The sequence below is a fragment of the Camelina sativa genome, chromosome 12, assembly GCF_000633955.1.
Source record: "Camelina sativa cultivar DH55 chromosome 12, Cs, whole genome shotgun sequence".
NCBI classification, from domain to species: domain Eukaryota; kingdom Viridiplantae; phylum Streptophyta; class Magnoliopsida; order Brassicales; family Brassicaceae; genus Camelina; species Camelina sativa.
In genome coordinates, this window is record NC_025696.1 from 26742340 (window position 1) to 26757668 (window position 15329).

Consider the following 15329-nt stretch of genomic DNA (forward strand, 5'->3'; position numbering starts at 1 on the left):
TGTGTTACTCTTTTTCTTTTGAATATTTGTATTCTTCTGTTAACTTAACTTTAGTTTAATCTAACATAAACTCAGTTATTCAAACAAAACACGTAAATGAAATAAGCCTAAAAACAAATATAACTTATTACTACTAATAAAAGGGACAATTTGAGCTCTTTAACACCATCCACATCAGATTTCTAAATCTTGATTCTGAAGTTGCCACGTCAGCTTATATTTCTAAATTACTCCCAAGTTTACACGTTAGAAATCAGTCAAACATTATCGAGACTTTTTAACATCAGGAATTAGGGGTTCAACCAATTTAAAAGTGCGATTTCCCAAGAATTCTAATTTTTTCAGCTTTCTTTCATTTCCTGGTTACTCTTTTATAAGTTCATCGTGTTAGGATCTCATAAGCAAGACTCTCTCCACATCTCCGGTAAGTATCATTACAATATTTCTCCCCATCCTCAACATAATCAGTTTTGGCTTTAAATAGAAATCAAATCCCGCAAAAGCAAACAACAACGAAACACAAAATCAGGTAGTGCTTTTCTTAGAATCTCATCTTTCTCACCGAATGATGGAAGTTGATCGGTTATTTCCGACAGATACCAAAATTTTGTCAATATTTATATTCGTCAGTTTTCTGTCAGTTATTTCTGACGGATTACTGACGGATTTAAGATTAAAACTCTTAATTTCATAATTTTATTGACAAATATGCATATAATTTGTATTATATACTAACCATGAAATTATTTGTGAAAATAAAAATCTATATGATTAAATTAGAGAAAAAAATAATTTCAAAGACAAATGGCAAATACTTACCCATAATATATAATACCATACCATAAGTCTTTTTAGTAAACAACCTATTTTCTATAAAAACACAAATTTTGAAGAATGTTGTTTAAAAGAAGATTAGTTAGGCATTGAAAACTCATCTTTTATACATTGCTTATAAAATAATGCATTATGGAGCTAAGTTAGGAAGATTTTACACTATCTTATTATATAAAGTTTGATGTCAAAATTACTCATTAACAAGATTGTGACATGTGTCAAATATATTGATTAGATGTTGACATGTGTAAAAAAAAAATTCTTTTTTTTATAAACGTAGTAGGGCACCTAATTATATTTACAGAATTTTACATTTCTATATTTTAAAAAATTATTTTTCTAAATCAAAAAGGAAAATAAACAAAATCAATATATTTTCTATTGTATGATAATATTATTTCTTTCATAAAACTTCAACCAAAAATAAAATATACTACATAGTTCAAATAGTCATAAATTGTTATATTAATAAAATTTGTACATAGAAATTTGAGAAAATATTATAAAATAGAGCAAAAAAAACCTTTAAAATATTACATAATGAAACTGAGAGAGTATTAGGATGAAATATAAGAAATCCATATTCAATATNGTTACTCTTTTATAAGTTCATCGTGTTAGGATCTCATAAGCAAGACTCTCTCCACATCTCCGGTAAGTATCATTACAATATTTCTCCCCATCCTCAACATAATCAGTTTTGGCTTTAAATAGAAATCAAATCCCGCAAAAGCAAACAACAACGAAACACAAAATCAGGTAGTGCTTTTCTTAGAATCTCATCTTTCTCACCGAATGATGGAAGTTGATCGGTTATTTCCGACAGATACCAAAATTTTGTCAATATTTATATTCGTCAGTTTTCTGTCAGTTATTTCTGACGGATTACTGACGGATTTAAGATTAAAACTCTTAATTTCATAATTTTATTGACAAATATGCATATAATTTGTATTATATACTAACCATGAAATTATTTGTGAAAATAAAAATCTATATGATTAAATTAGAGAAAAAAATAATTTCAAAGACAAATGGCAAATACTTACCCATAATATATAATACCATACCATAAGTCTTTTTAGTAAACAACCTATTTTCTATAAAAACACAAATTTTGAAGAATGTTGTTTAAAAGAAGATTAGTTAGGCATTGAAAACTCATCTTTTATACATTGCTTATAAAATAATGCATTATGGAGCTAAGTTAGGAAGATTTTACACTATCTTATTATATAAAGTTTGATGTCAAAATTACTCATTAACAAGATTGTGACATGTGTCAAATATATTGATTAGATGTTGACATGTGTAAAAAAAAAATTCTTTTTTTTATAAACGTAGTAGGGCACCTAATTATATTTACAGAATTTTACATTTCTATATTTTAAAAAATTATTTTTCTAAATCAAAAAGGAAAATAAACAAAATCAATATATTTTCTATTGTATGATAATATTATTTCTTTCATAAAACTTCAACCAAAAATAAAATATACTACATAGTTCAAATAGTCATAAATTGTTATATTAATAAAATTTGTACATAGAAATTTGAGAAAATATTATAAAATAGAGCAAAAAAAACCTTTAAAATATTACATAATGAAACTGAGAGAGTATTAGGATGAAATATAAGAAATCCATATTCAATATTAAAATGTTACAATATAAAATCTAAAAACATGTATATTACTACTTAATTATTATCAATAATTTTTTTTAATTTTTATCCGCGTAATAACGCGGATCTTATCTAGTCCACATATAAACCATCAGTTATCCGTCGGTTATTACTGACGGATTACCGAAGGATCGAAAAAAAAGACCAAATTTTGACACACTCGACGAAAAGTTAATATCTGTCAGTTTTCCGTCGGTTATTTCTGACAGATTACCGACAGATCAATAATTACCGACCAAAATTTGACACACGCGAAGAAAATTATATATCCGTAGTAATCCGTCAGAAAAACTAACGGAGTACCGACGAATTTTGTCCGTCAGTAAATTTCTGACGAACAACCGACAAACTAATCTTCTGTCAGATATTCATCGGTAATTACCGATGGATTAGTGCCGTCAGTAATTCCGTCTGTTATCGCCTTGTTTTCTTGTAGTGGTAGCGCCCTCTGGCGGACAATATAGAGAAAGTTTCACCGGCCGTTCAGTCACTTTCATCTTCTATTGAAGTATTTATTAGCGGCTGTTAGACGACGGAGCATGTAACTGATAAGCAAAACTGTGCCGATGTTAGGATTACGATTCAGAAATCAAACATATTTCATGTGCTTGAAGAACCATCGAATGGTATGACTACTGTTCCTTCAATTATATCTCTAATATGGTGAATTATGATCGTCTTGCATTTTGTCATCAGTCAATCGATCTTTCAGATCGATATATGCAAAGTAGATCTCCGATGATTCCGGAGGGTGATCGTATGTTTTGATGGCGCGGTGGTTGTTAAGAGTTGATAGGAACATAAACCCTGGAAAGAGTAAAAGGTAGTTTCATATTTTTATCGATGTACCTACGGGAGTCAACTTCTGACGATGAACTTTCCTCAGAGATGTGGAGAGTCTCGCTTATAAGAGTTATTGAAGGAATGGTAGAAAGCTGAAACGTTTAGACTTAATGAGAATCTCCATTTTTCTTTGTTGAAACCTTGCAATGTTGCAACGTTGTTTGTTTTCCATATTTATTTGGACGATTTTGATTTATCATTTCTTGAAAAATAAACGATAACATAGTGAAATAATTCATCATTTCTTTGGTCATATGCTTGAGTGCAATGATTTCAAGCGATAATATGTCTCTTGATGTCAGGAACAAGTTTTCGGAGGGAGTCCTAGATAAAAGGTTTGAAGTACAAAAAACTGACATCTCATATTTGCTGTTTTGTTTCTCCTGTTTCAATCCAGTACTAACACACATTTTTGAATACGATAAACAACCTGTTACTTTTAGAAACTAACAATGATGTATAAAAATTAGAAAGTGCAACAGACCAACAGGCTCTCTTCTCTCTCCTCATCTCAGTTCGCCCTAGCCGCCATTCTCCAGCCGACGAAAGAGCTTCCGCTCTCCGGCGCTGGTGTAGCTATGGCTCACCGACGTCGGACCCTGACGATGTTTTGCTGCCTAGTCTCTCTCCCGGAAAATCCAACTTTTTATCGTCTCTTGTTCTCTTCTAGACCGCGCATCCGGTTTTCTTGTTGGCGCTACTTCCGCCGTTCTCTGTCTTCTCCGTTCGTGTATGGAGTTTGTCTTACCGGGGTCTCCGGAGCCGAGTTGTGTACCGGTCTCCTCTCCGGCGTTTGCTCAGATGAAGCGGCGTCTCTTCTCAGATCTGGATCTGGATCTGGCTGCCCCTCAATGTGTTTTGGGACTGCTCGTCTCTCTGTTTCCACTCTCCATATTTCCTCCTTTGGTTCCGCTCCCGCCGTATCAGTCACTCCAAGGTACCAGTTTCTGTTGGTGTCTTTTGGTATGTCCTTTGCTCTTCCCCTTCTCCGCTGCCGCCGTGATGGTGTCTCGACCGTGGTAGGTCCTGTGCACAGGCCCCTGAAGTTGTTTTCTTGGTGGGCCTGGTCCAATACTTCTTGGATCTTTGTTGAAGCCTTTCGAGCTTGTCTTGATTGTGCCTGTCTGCTCAGTGTTTGGCCGTTCGGGGTTTGTCTACGTCTGCGGAAGACACCGGTTTGGTTAGGAGTCGCCGGTGATAGAAGATCTTTGTGGTTTGGATACACTTCTATCCATTACCCTGAATGGACTGGATATACTTCTATCCTCCATCTTGCTTCTGCTTCTTTTTCCAGGTTTGTGGAGAAGAGCACTCAACCGCCATATTTGCTTCTGTGGTGCTTCATCGGCTGCTATTGTTGTGAGCGGCCAGCACCTGTTATTGAGGGGTGCTTCCCAGAGACTTCTTTCTCTGATGGTTTCGTTAGCTCGTCAGTGTGGTGCCCTGTCACATTTGTCGCTGCAGCCCAATTGTGGATTGTTTTATCTGCCCATGTGCTAGTTTCAATCTCGTGCAACATCTCATCTCATGGGTGTGGTGCTGTCCAAGGTGTCTTCTCACGTTTCTGCTTTATTGTTATCAAGGATCAAGATCAAGGATTCAACGATTTCAATTATAGTCGATGTGTTAGGATTACTTTATTCTATCAATCTATCTGCTTTTATTCGGTTATTGATCTTGTTTTTGATCAGGGAGTTTTAGCTTTGGTTCCTCCCTTTGTATCTTTCCCTCCGTTGAGGTTGATTTAGTATGATATAAAATCTTTGGTGCACAAAAAAAAAAAAAATGATGTATACATGATTTCAGCTCGGAGAAGAGAGAGGGATAACTTTCCAATACGGGTATAGACACCATCATAATTAGTTTCCAGCATCCGCCAAAAAAAAAACATCTGAAAGGTAATTGCTCAGTGCTCACACGGGGATAGAGTTGACATAAAAATGAGGAAAATCAAAACATAGTCATATTATAAAATCTATAATATCTTGCTTTATGCTTATGAAAAAAAAAGTTTTAATAAAAAAAATCTACAATATCTTCCTTGCATCTATGTAACTATTCTATCGCATCGCAACATAGAATTTCGTCGTAACACTATCGGAATTTTAATGTCCTTTTTCGCATAAATGAGGTAAACCCAGAGCCGTGCCTCAGTGTAAACAAAAGAAACTTTGGCCTACGGCCTCAAAATTTTGAAAAAAGTTGAAGACCTTTATTTTTACTTTGGACTATGTTTAGTTACTACGGCCATGTAGTTTCAAATAGTATATTTATCTTAGACCTTTAGTTTTCAATTGTTAAACCCACATAATTGCCACTAGGCCTGGGCACTAATATCCGTTACCCGTACTCGACCCGTTACTCGGCTCGTACCCGTCCCGAAAAAAAGGGTACCCGCAGCTTTAGGGTCGAGTAAAGGGTATTATAATTATATTACCCGTGAGTAAGGGACGAGTATAGGGTATTAGTTTAGTTTTCAATACCCGTCCCGTTACTCGGCTCTTTACCCGTTTTGCTACCCGACCCGTAAATACCCGTTAATATTTTGTATTATTATTATTATTATTTATTATTAATTTATAGAGTTAGAGTTAAAACCTAAGTTCAACTTAGCCTAACTGAATTAATATATTATTTTTATTTTCAAAATTCGTAATTTTATAACTTTTGGAACTATATATTGCATAAATTTATGAATTTTTCATTTTTTGGATTTCAAAAGATAAAATTATTATTGCGATTATTAACATTTTTTTATCGGGTACTCGTTTTCCGGGTAATAATAAAGGGTCGGGACGAGTAAAGGGTCAACTATTTTTTACCGGGTACCCGTTTCTCCGGGTACCCGTTATTTAAGGGTCGAGTATGAGTAAATTTTTTCTGTTACCCGTTAGGGTCGGGACGAGTAAAGGGTCGAAGAAAATTCAAGGGTACCCGTCCCGTGCCCAGCACTAATTGCCACGTTCGATTTAAAGAATAAGTTATAAAATTACGGCAAACATTCATTTTCTACAGTTTTCTATGTATGCACACGAGACAAAAGAATTTACGTCTCTCGTTTTCTCACTTTATTTTAATTGATGTTACTAATTCTACACTTGAACATTTAGTCTACAGAAGCACCGGTTATTGTCATTATTAAAGTAAATGTCTAGCGAAAGGAAATTGTTTAGAAAAGTTGATTTTGAACGTTTAGTTAATGATATTTTACGGAAGAAAATTTCAGTTATATTTTTTTAATTAATTGTTTACTTTGTTAGATGACTGGTATTTACCATTCTTGACATTATTTTTTCTATGCATTGAAAAGTTTTTTTTACCGCCTCTGGCCACAGTTTATGTCCGCACGGCTCTGGGTGAACCACAAGCGCAGATTCTTCTTGCAGAAGTAGAAGCAAAGAAAATACTACATATTTACTCTGTAATTGGTTTCATATCTTTGTTTTTTCCATGAATAATTTCCTTACAGAAAGAGTAACTCCAGATCCCTTATACCATCAATATAGTACTTTGAAGCATGTGTTTATACTACTTTTCAGTGAGATATTATATGCCTAGCGTTTGTTAATCACACCAACTTGGACAAGAGCAATGCCATTTCACCTCCTCAATTGTGATGCATAATTGACCTTAGCAATGACATCTCATCTCTTCAGTTGTGGTGCATAATTGACCTTTAATAGTAAATAGAATATATATAGGATGCTTTGTTTCGTCTCTTATTTTGGGCATATATAGAGAGTAGTATGGTTTCTAACTCTGGATCGAATTTTAGATTTTAACGAACTCTAATCCACTTATCAATGATATTTGTTATATACTTTGTTGATTGATTCTTTTAAATATATGACATCCTAGCTTTGTCTTCCCGGTCCCTTGATAAAATGAGACATGCACATAAACAGAACTGAACATGCAATTGTGGGAGTCTAGGACCACAGCAAGTGACAGCGAGAGACGCACCATGTCTTAAGTACCGTTTAACGACATGAAAAAATATCTAACATTGATAAGTCTTACTACCTATTTCAGAATTAGCATATCCTGATATTCATATTGTAAGTATAGATGGAAAAACAGAATTTTTTTAAAAAAACAGTAGGTTAAAAATCTTTGTTCATAAAATTAGTTTACAATCCGCGCGTAGCGCGGATTAACTACTAGTTTAATTAAATAACAGTAAATTATTAACTAGTAAAACCGAACAAAAAAAAAAAAAAAANACGAACACAACTAAGATAATAAGATTGGTTCGGTTCGGCCAAAATTAGGCTATCCAATGTAGGTGAACGTAGTAAATTTTCTTTAACAGGTGAACGTAGTAAATTTTCTTTTTTGGGCAGATAGGGTCAACATAGTAATTGAAGAAAGATAATAACGCATACAAACAAACATCGAAGTCCCTATTTGGCTCCTTAACTGTTACAAATCGTTGCCACTCTTTTTGACCCATTTTAACATAACATTCAAAGCCTGATCCTATTTTTTCATATATTACATCTAATTACAGCTCTACTGTTCCAACTCGCATTAGATATAATTATCCAATCATTAATTTCAACTAATTTCTGTTTCACATGTATAAAAACTCTTTAATCTCCAAGTTCTCTAACAACAAAAACATATATTTTCAATTTTCCCCTGAAAGAAAAATCTCCACCTTTTTCTTTTATCAAAATATAAATTTATCCAGAAAAAATGACTTCGCATTGTCAAGAAATCGAAGAAGAGCAAATGTCAAGGATTGAGAAAGGCGACGGCAAAGATTGCCATGGAGGTATCGAGACGGTCATATGCACTTCTCCCGGCATTGTTTGCCTTACCCAAAAGGTAACAGAACAATAACACTATATGTTCTATTATTTGTTTTATTGCATATCTAAAAAATGATAATAAATATGTTTATGCTTTTTTTTTTTCTTATTATTAAAAAATTGATTACAGTTGATAGCAGAGATAATTGGGACGTATTTCATAATATTCTCTGGATGTGGAGTGGTGGTAGTGAATGTTTTGTACGATGGGATAGTAACGTTTCCGGGTATCTGTGTGACTTGGGGTCTCATTGTTATGGTCATGATTTACTCTACCGGTCACATTTCCGGTGCACATTTTAACCCGGCCGTCACTGTTACTTTTGCCGTTTTCCGGCGGTTTCCTTGGTATCAGGTCAATACTCTTATCTACCCCCTTTTTTCAGTATGATCTAAATTGTTTCAAACGTAACGTTCAGTTCCAAGTTAAAATCTAAATGTATATATGATTTGATATTTGATAATTGAATAACGTATATATGATTGTATAATGTTTTGGGCAGGTACCATTGTATATAGGTGCACAACTTACGGGATCGTTACTAGCGAGTTTGACACTGAAACTAATGTTCACATTGACACCCAAAGCTTTCTTCGGAACAACTCCGAGTGATTCATCGGGACAAGCACTTGTTGCAGAGATCATTATTTCATTCCTCCTCATGTTTGTTATTTCTGGCGTTGCCACCGATAGTCGTGCGGTTAGTGTTTTCTATATCATCATCATTTGTTTGTTTCAACTGGTGCATATGTTTTACAATATTCATAAGTGGAAGCTTTTACGTTATTGAACTGTTCTTAAAAATTTTTGACAGACCGGAGAACTAGCTGGGATTGCCGTGGGGATGACTATAATTTTGAACGTCTTTGTTGCCGGGTAAAAACCAAATTACTATTTAACAGATTCTTCATTTAACAATTATTTCATATACTATAGGAAATATTAATTAATTTGGGTGTTGTTTATATTAGACCTATATCGGGAGCATCTATGAATCCAGCAAGAAGTCTAGGACCAGCAATTGTGTTGGGAAGGTATAAAGGAATTTGGGTTTACATTGTTGGTCCCTTCGTCGGAATTTTAGCTGGAGGTTTTGTTTACAACTTTATGAGATTCACGAATAAGCCACTCCGGGAACTCACTAAGAGTGCTTCTTTTCTTCGTAGCGTTGCTCCAAAAGACAATGATTCTAACTCTACTAAGAGCTAATCTTTGGTCTCTTTGTATCTTACTGTTACTTTTTTCTCCTCTTGAATATTTGTATAGATTCGTAAATTCTTTAATTAAGTTGATTTTTAGTTGAGTCAAATCTTTGCACCAAACAAAATAAAAAGTTGAGTCAAATCTATAAAAAAATCACGTCGTACTGTCACAACAAACATGTCAAGAGTTAAAAAAAGAATACGTTTGGGGATGGTGTTTTCCGACGGCTGTGATGCTCGGGAAAATAGCCATTTTATACCCGTACACCCTCAAAAAGTGCAAACTCCTTTCTGTACAAACAAGCAGGGCTAATTTAGACCTATACTCCAATAAATTTCAAATTTCATTATTATAAAATTGAGCCAATTTCAAAATACACGTTAACGGATTATTAGAGATGCTGACTCAAAATTCATGTGTGTTTTGACGTGCCATCGAAATCGCAAAACAGCGTCGTTTTGTTATGTTTTCTTCCAAAAAGTTTGTCAAAAATCCAATCCACACTCCAGTGGTTTGAACACGCGATCTGACACTTGATTAGCATAGGATGTAACCATTTAATCCCACAACAATACTCGATAGTATCATACAAATTTATTCTTATAAACCAAACGTGCCATCGAAATCGTAAAAAGTTGTTGAAAATCCACACTCCGGTGGGTCAAACCCGTGTTCTTAGACATTATCAACGTAGGACTTAACCAGTTGATCCCACAGCAATACTCGATAGTATCATACAAATTTATTGTTATAAACCTAAAAAAAAATACAAGTCCCAATTAAATGAAATGTCGTCGTTTTGAATTGGGGGAAAATTTGAAATCATAGGGTTTTTCTTCTTCTTCTTCTCTCAAATCGAGATTTGTGGTTTATTTGGGTTTTTTTCCTTCTTCTTCACTGGAATTGGGTTCGATAAACATAAATAAAATTCTTCTTCTTCTTCTCTAATACCGAATTACAGTGATTGAGAATGGGTGAGGGATTTCCTAAGAAGTGTCGTTGTGGAGAAAGTGCAGTAATGAAGACGTCCAACACGGTTAGAAACTCTGGAAGACTGTTTCATGCTTCTCCATTTGGAGAACATATAAGTGTGTTTTTTTCAATTTTGGATATTGTTTTGGTTTTGTCATTTTCGGATGTTGTGGTTTTGTCAATTTCGGATATGGTTGTGGTTATGTCTATAAGCTTTAGATAAATGTTACAAGACAATAGGGGTCATGTGCTCATAAGAATAAATTTGTATGACAATAGGATTTTCGACAATTTTTTGCGATTTCGATGGCACGTTTGGTTTATAAGAATAAATTTGTATAATACTATCGAGTATTGTTATAGGATCAACTGGTTACATCCTATGCTAAACAAGTGTGAGGTTGCGGGTTCGAACCGCCAGAGTGTGGATTTTTGACAAATTTTTCGGAAGAAAACATAACAAAACGACGCCATTTTGCGATTTCGATGGTACGTCAATACAAATGTGGATTTTGACTCAGCATCTCTAACGGTTGACTTAAATCTGTTAACGTGGACTTTGAAATTGGCTCAATTTTGTAAGTACCAGAATGAAATTTGAAATTTATTGGGGTACAGGTCGAAATTAGCACTGCTTATTTGTACAGAAAGGAATTCACACTCTTGGAGGATATACGGGTATGAAATGACTCTTTTCCTTATGATGCTCAAGTCGGAAACATAATATAATGAAAAAGGGACCACAAATTAAGACGACTAGAGAAATGAAGGAATGTCTCGAAAAACGGGTGAAGAGAATGGTGAAGTTCACACCAGACAGAATCGTCAAAAAAAGATGGTTCGGGGCAGAGCCGTCACAGAGAATTATGAGGCCACAAGCCCAAAATGGCCTAAAAATTTTTTTTAATGAAAACACAAATAAGTCGGTGTTTTGAGGCTCAAACTCATGACATCTTAGACTCTCTTCCACTGCTTATACCACTAGACCAAACAAAATTTCTGTGAAATATGACCGATTATAGACTTATATAATTTGCAGTCACAAGCTGATGCTTCATCAGCTTGTGTCTTGGGCCGGCTTTGGTTCAGGGTGTAATCGATGATATAGGAGATACTTTGAGGTTAAGTGAACGAAAAGGAACATGTTTAGGTAACATGCATGGATGACCTAGAAACGGTTTTTGGGTGTGACAAGAATATGATTGTAAGTATGAACGAAAAATAGATGAGCAATCTCTAAAGAGTAGAGGAAGGGTGTTTGCTCTCTCTAGGGTGAGTGACTAATGCTAGAAGTAAAAATGAGTAAAAGTTCTGATCCCTCCCTTGTTGAAGAGAGTGTAATATTAATATCCCTACTATATCCGATAAAAAGTGGGGGTTTGGAACGGATCCGGGTCTATGTATAGGTTTGAACAGATACAATGCGCTCGAGTGTTTTTCACTTACCACTTTTGTTTTCTTGTGTCTGTAAACAAACAAACGGATCCTAAGATTTGTAGGTGACGTAGTAATACACCCAAATATATCTATATTATTTGATATAAAAAAGAGAAAGTTACTAGATTAACCCAATTTAAGGGAATAATTGCTAAATTAACTCTTAAAATATTAAGGTTAATTGGGTTATTTTCATGTCTAAACTACCCTTCAGTGCTTTGTTAGGAAAAAAAATACCATAATACCCTTATAATTTTTCCAGCAATGATGAGAGGGAAAATTACAAAATCTATGGTATGTGGTGACAGATTTATTTGACTGTTACAAGTTTTTTTTTTAAATGGCAGATTTACTTTGGCAGATTTATTTTCGTCGACAGACTTATAAAAAACAGTTGTTGACAGTTTTTTATTTACGGCTGATTTTTTTCCAACAACACAACAGACTTGTTATTATTTCTACCGGTTTGTTATAATTTGTGGCCGACTTTTTGTTTTAGTTGTTACAGTTTTTTTTGTCAAACTAAATATCTGTTGTAACGTGGCAGATTTTTTGAGAAAAAAAATTACTAGTTTGATGTTTATTGATAACAGATTTACTTTTAGTTACAACATATTTTAATAATTTACCAATAATCTGCCGATAGATAGCAGATTTTTAATCAAAATTTAAAATTGCTAGTTTGACCTACACTTTGTAGCATGTTATGGCAGATTTATTTTATGTTATGGCAGGGTTTTTTTGTTTCCAAAAATCTGTCATTTGTTAACAGATTTATTTAAGGAAAATAAAAATTTCTAAAATGACCTTACAAATTTGTTTAATGTTGTGACAGTTTTTTTATTTGTTCGATACATTTTTTTGTTATGACAGTTTTTAATTTTTATATAGTGACAACATTTTTTTTTGAACTATATAATGACAGACTTGTTTCATTGTTCCAGATTCATAGTTTCAGATTTTTTTTGAACTAAACATTGACAGACTTATTGTAGATGTGGCAGACTTTTTATTTTAGTTTCCATATATATCACGTAAACATTTATTTTTTAGGGTTTTCCATAAGCGGTTTCCTATTTTTTCTCCACCTTTTGCACGTCGGCGCCCCTATACTCCATTGAACATTGTTTTTTCCCTTTTGGGTTCACAGTCAATTATATCTCTCCTTTTTCGATCTTCTAAACGAGTTTTCTTTTTTTGGGTTTGGCATGGATCACGTGATTGTGGTCTCTGGCAAATGGATCTATGATGAAGTCAAGTGGTTGTTTGTTGTTGATAATAAGAGAGGGGGTCGAATTCTAGACCGTAACAACCAAATGAGTTACGATGATTGTATCCAATTGGTGTATGAAGATTACGGTTTGGATGAGAAAGTATATGATATTGGGTTGAGCTACAAGATTTCGAAGGTGTTATTACGAAAGTTACTGAGCGATACACCACCAGTATTTATCACCAATTCTCAAAAGTTTCATGGTTTTCTAAAGCAATTGAAGAGCGACACACTTCGACTTTGTGTTGAAGTGACGGCTAAAGTTAGGAGTGGATCGAGAAAAAGAGCCAGAGATGATAATTTGTTGGTTTAAGTAGATACTGAATTGGCTGACGGAGACATTACTAATGAAGATTCAGAAGTGGACGATGAAGAAATGAGATTTGATTACTGTGATGATTCTGATGGAATAGATTCTAATGATGAAAATTTTAGCTTGTATGGGATTCCACCAGAAGAAGAAGAAGAAAAACCTACTGCTATTTCACCAAATAAGAAGACAAGTTCATGTATATTCATTGAAGAACAGAAGGAAGATGATAATTATGCGAAGTTATACTTGTCTTCTCTTAAGTTGGATGTTGGTCAATGTTATGAAACAAAGAAGCATTTGGAGACACGATTGCAAATACTAACCGTAGTAGAGATGTTCGATTACTACAAATATAAATCGAACCCAAGGTTGCTAATTGTCAAGTGCTGGGTAAAATGTTGTAAGTGGAGGGTGAGAGCTACAACATTAAAAGACTATCCAAAGTTTCATGTGCGTGTGTTTATTTCACAACATACATGTTCAGTGACAGAGCGTTCTTCACGTACCCGACAAGCAACTCATGAGATTCTAGGAGAGTTGTACAAGGATTTCGTTGGTGGAGTTGGGCCGAAGGTATTGCCAATGTATGTTGCAGAAGCGTTAAACAAACGCTTTCAGATCAAGGTACATTGCTTGGTTTAAGATTCAATATTTTTAACACAGTTTTAGTTTGTATAACGTTATCGTTAATAATTCGTTTTGCACAGATGGGATACTGGAAGGCGTATCGGACACTACGACATGCTCGTGAATTGGTCAGGGGTAGTCCAGAGAGTGGTTATATGCAGCTAAATACTTACTTGTACATGTTAAAGAGGGCAAATCCAGGAACATATATGCAGCTTGAACTTGATGATGCTGATAGATTTAAGTACTTGTTTCTAGCATATGGTGCAAGCTTGAATGGATTTCCTTTCATGAGGAAAGTGTTGGTTGTTGATGGTACTTTTTTACAAGGAAAATACAAAGGGACACTTCTGATGGTCACAGCTCAAGATGGCAATTTTCAGATATTTCCTATAGCATGGGCCGTGGTTGATGCAGAAAATGATGAATCATGGGACTGGTTTTTCAAGCAACTCCGGTGTGTGATACCTGATGACGAAGGTCTAGCCATAATTTCTGATAGGCACAAATCTATTGGAAAAGCAAGTAAGGAGGTTTATCCAAAGTCTAGCATGGGAATATGTACATACCATTTGTACAAAAATATATTGGTTCGATTTAAAGGTCGGGAAGCATTTGGTTTGGTTAAGAAGGCGGCGGATGCTTACAGAGTAGTCGATTTTCAAACCATTTTTGATCAGATTGAAGCTTTGAATCCTGCACTTCATCATTACCTTGTCCAAGCTGATGTGCGACTCTGGACACGTGCACATTTCCCTGGTGATAGGTACAACTTGCTTACTAGTAACATTGCAGAATCAATGAATAAGGTGATGTCACACGCTAGAAGTTATCCTATTGTGGAACTGTTAGAAACAATTAGGTCCATGATGACTAGATGGTTTTCAGAGCGAAGGAATGATGCATTAAAAATGACTACATCTCTAACTCGTGGTGTTGAGAAAGTTCTACAGGTATATTTTCTCTTCTTCTTGTCGTATATATTCTCTAATCATAACTTGTTGTTAAACTAATAATGATTTTATGTTGTTTTACAGAGTCATGTAGAGTATGCTAAGCTACTTACTGTGCAAGATATAGATGCTAATCAAGTACAAGTTACAAGTGGATCATCTCTCCACGTTGTAAATTTGAAATATAGAAGGTGTACATGTTGCAGGTTTGACTTGAAGAAGTTGCCTTGTGCACACGCGATTGCGGCTTGTGAAAAGAGGAACATATCTCGAATATGGATGTGTCATCCTTATTTCCGTAGAAGCTACTTGTGTGATTCCTATGCAACTGCCATCATGCCAAGAGATTTTGGTACACCAGTTCCTGAACAAGTTG

The 15329-nt window shown here is 34.6% G+C and overlaps 1 protein-coding gene across 1 annotated transcript; it reads left to right on the forward strand.

Annotated features, from left to right (window-relative positions):
* LOC104733894 (probable aquaporin NIP4-2) lies at nucleotides 7938-9384 on the forward strand. Its single transcript, XM_010453419.2, has 5 exons — nucleotides 7938-8190; nucleotides 8305-8529; nucleotides 8678-8875; nucleotides 8990-9051; nucleotides 9147-9384. Exons 1-5 carry the CDS (start codon nucleotides 8059-8061, stop codon nucleotides 9382-9384), a joined length of 855 nt encoding a protein of 284 aa, XP_010451721.1. The 5' UTR covers nucleotides 7938-8058.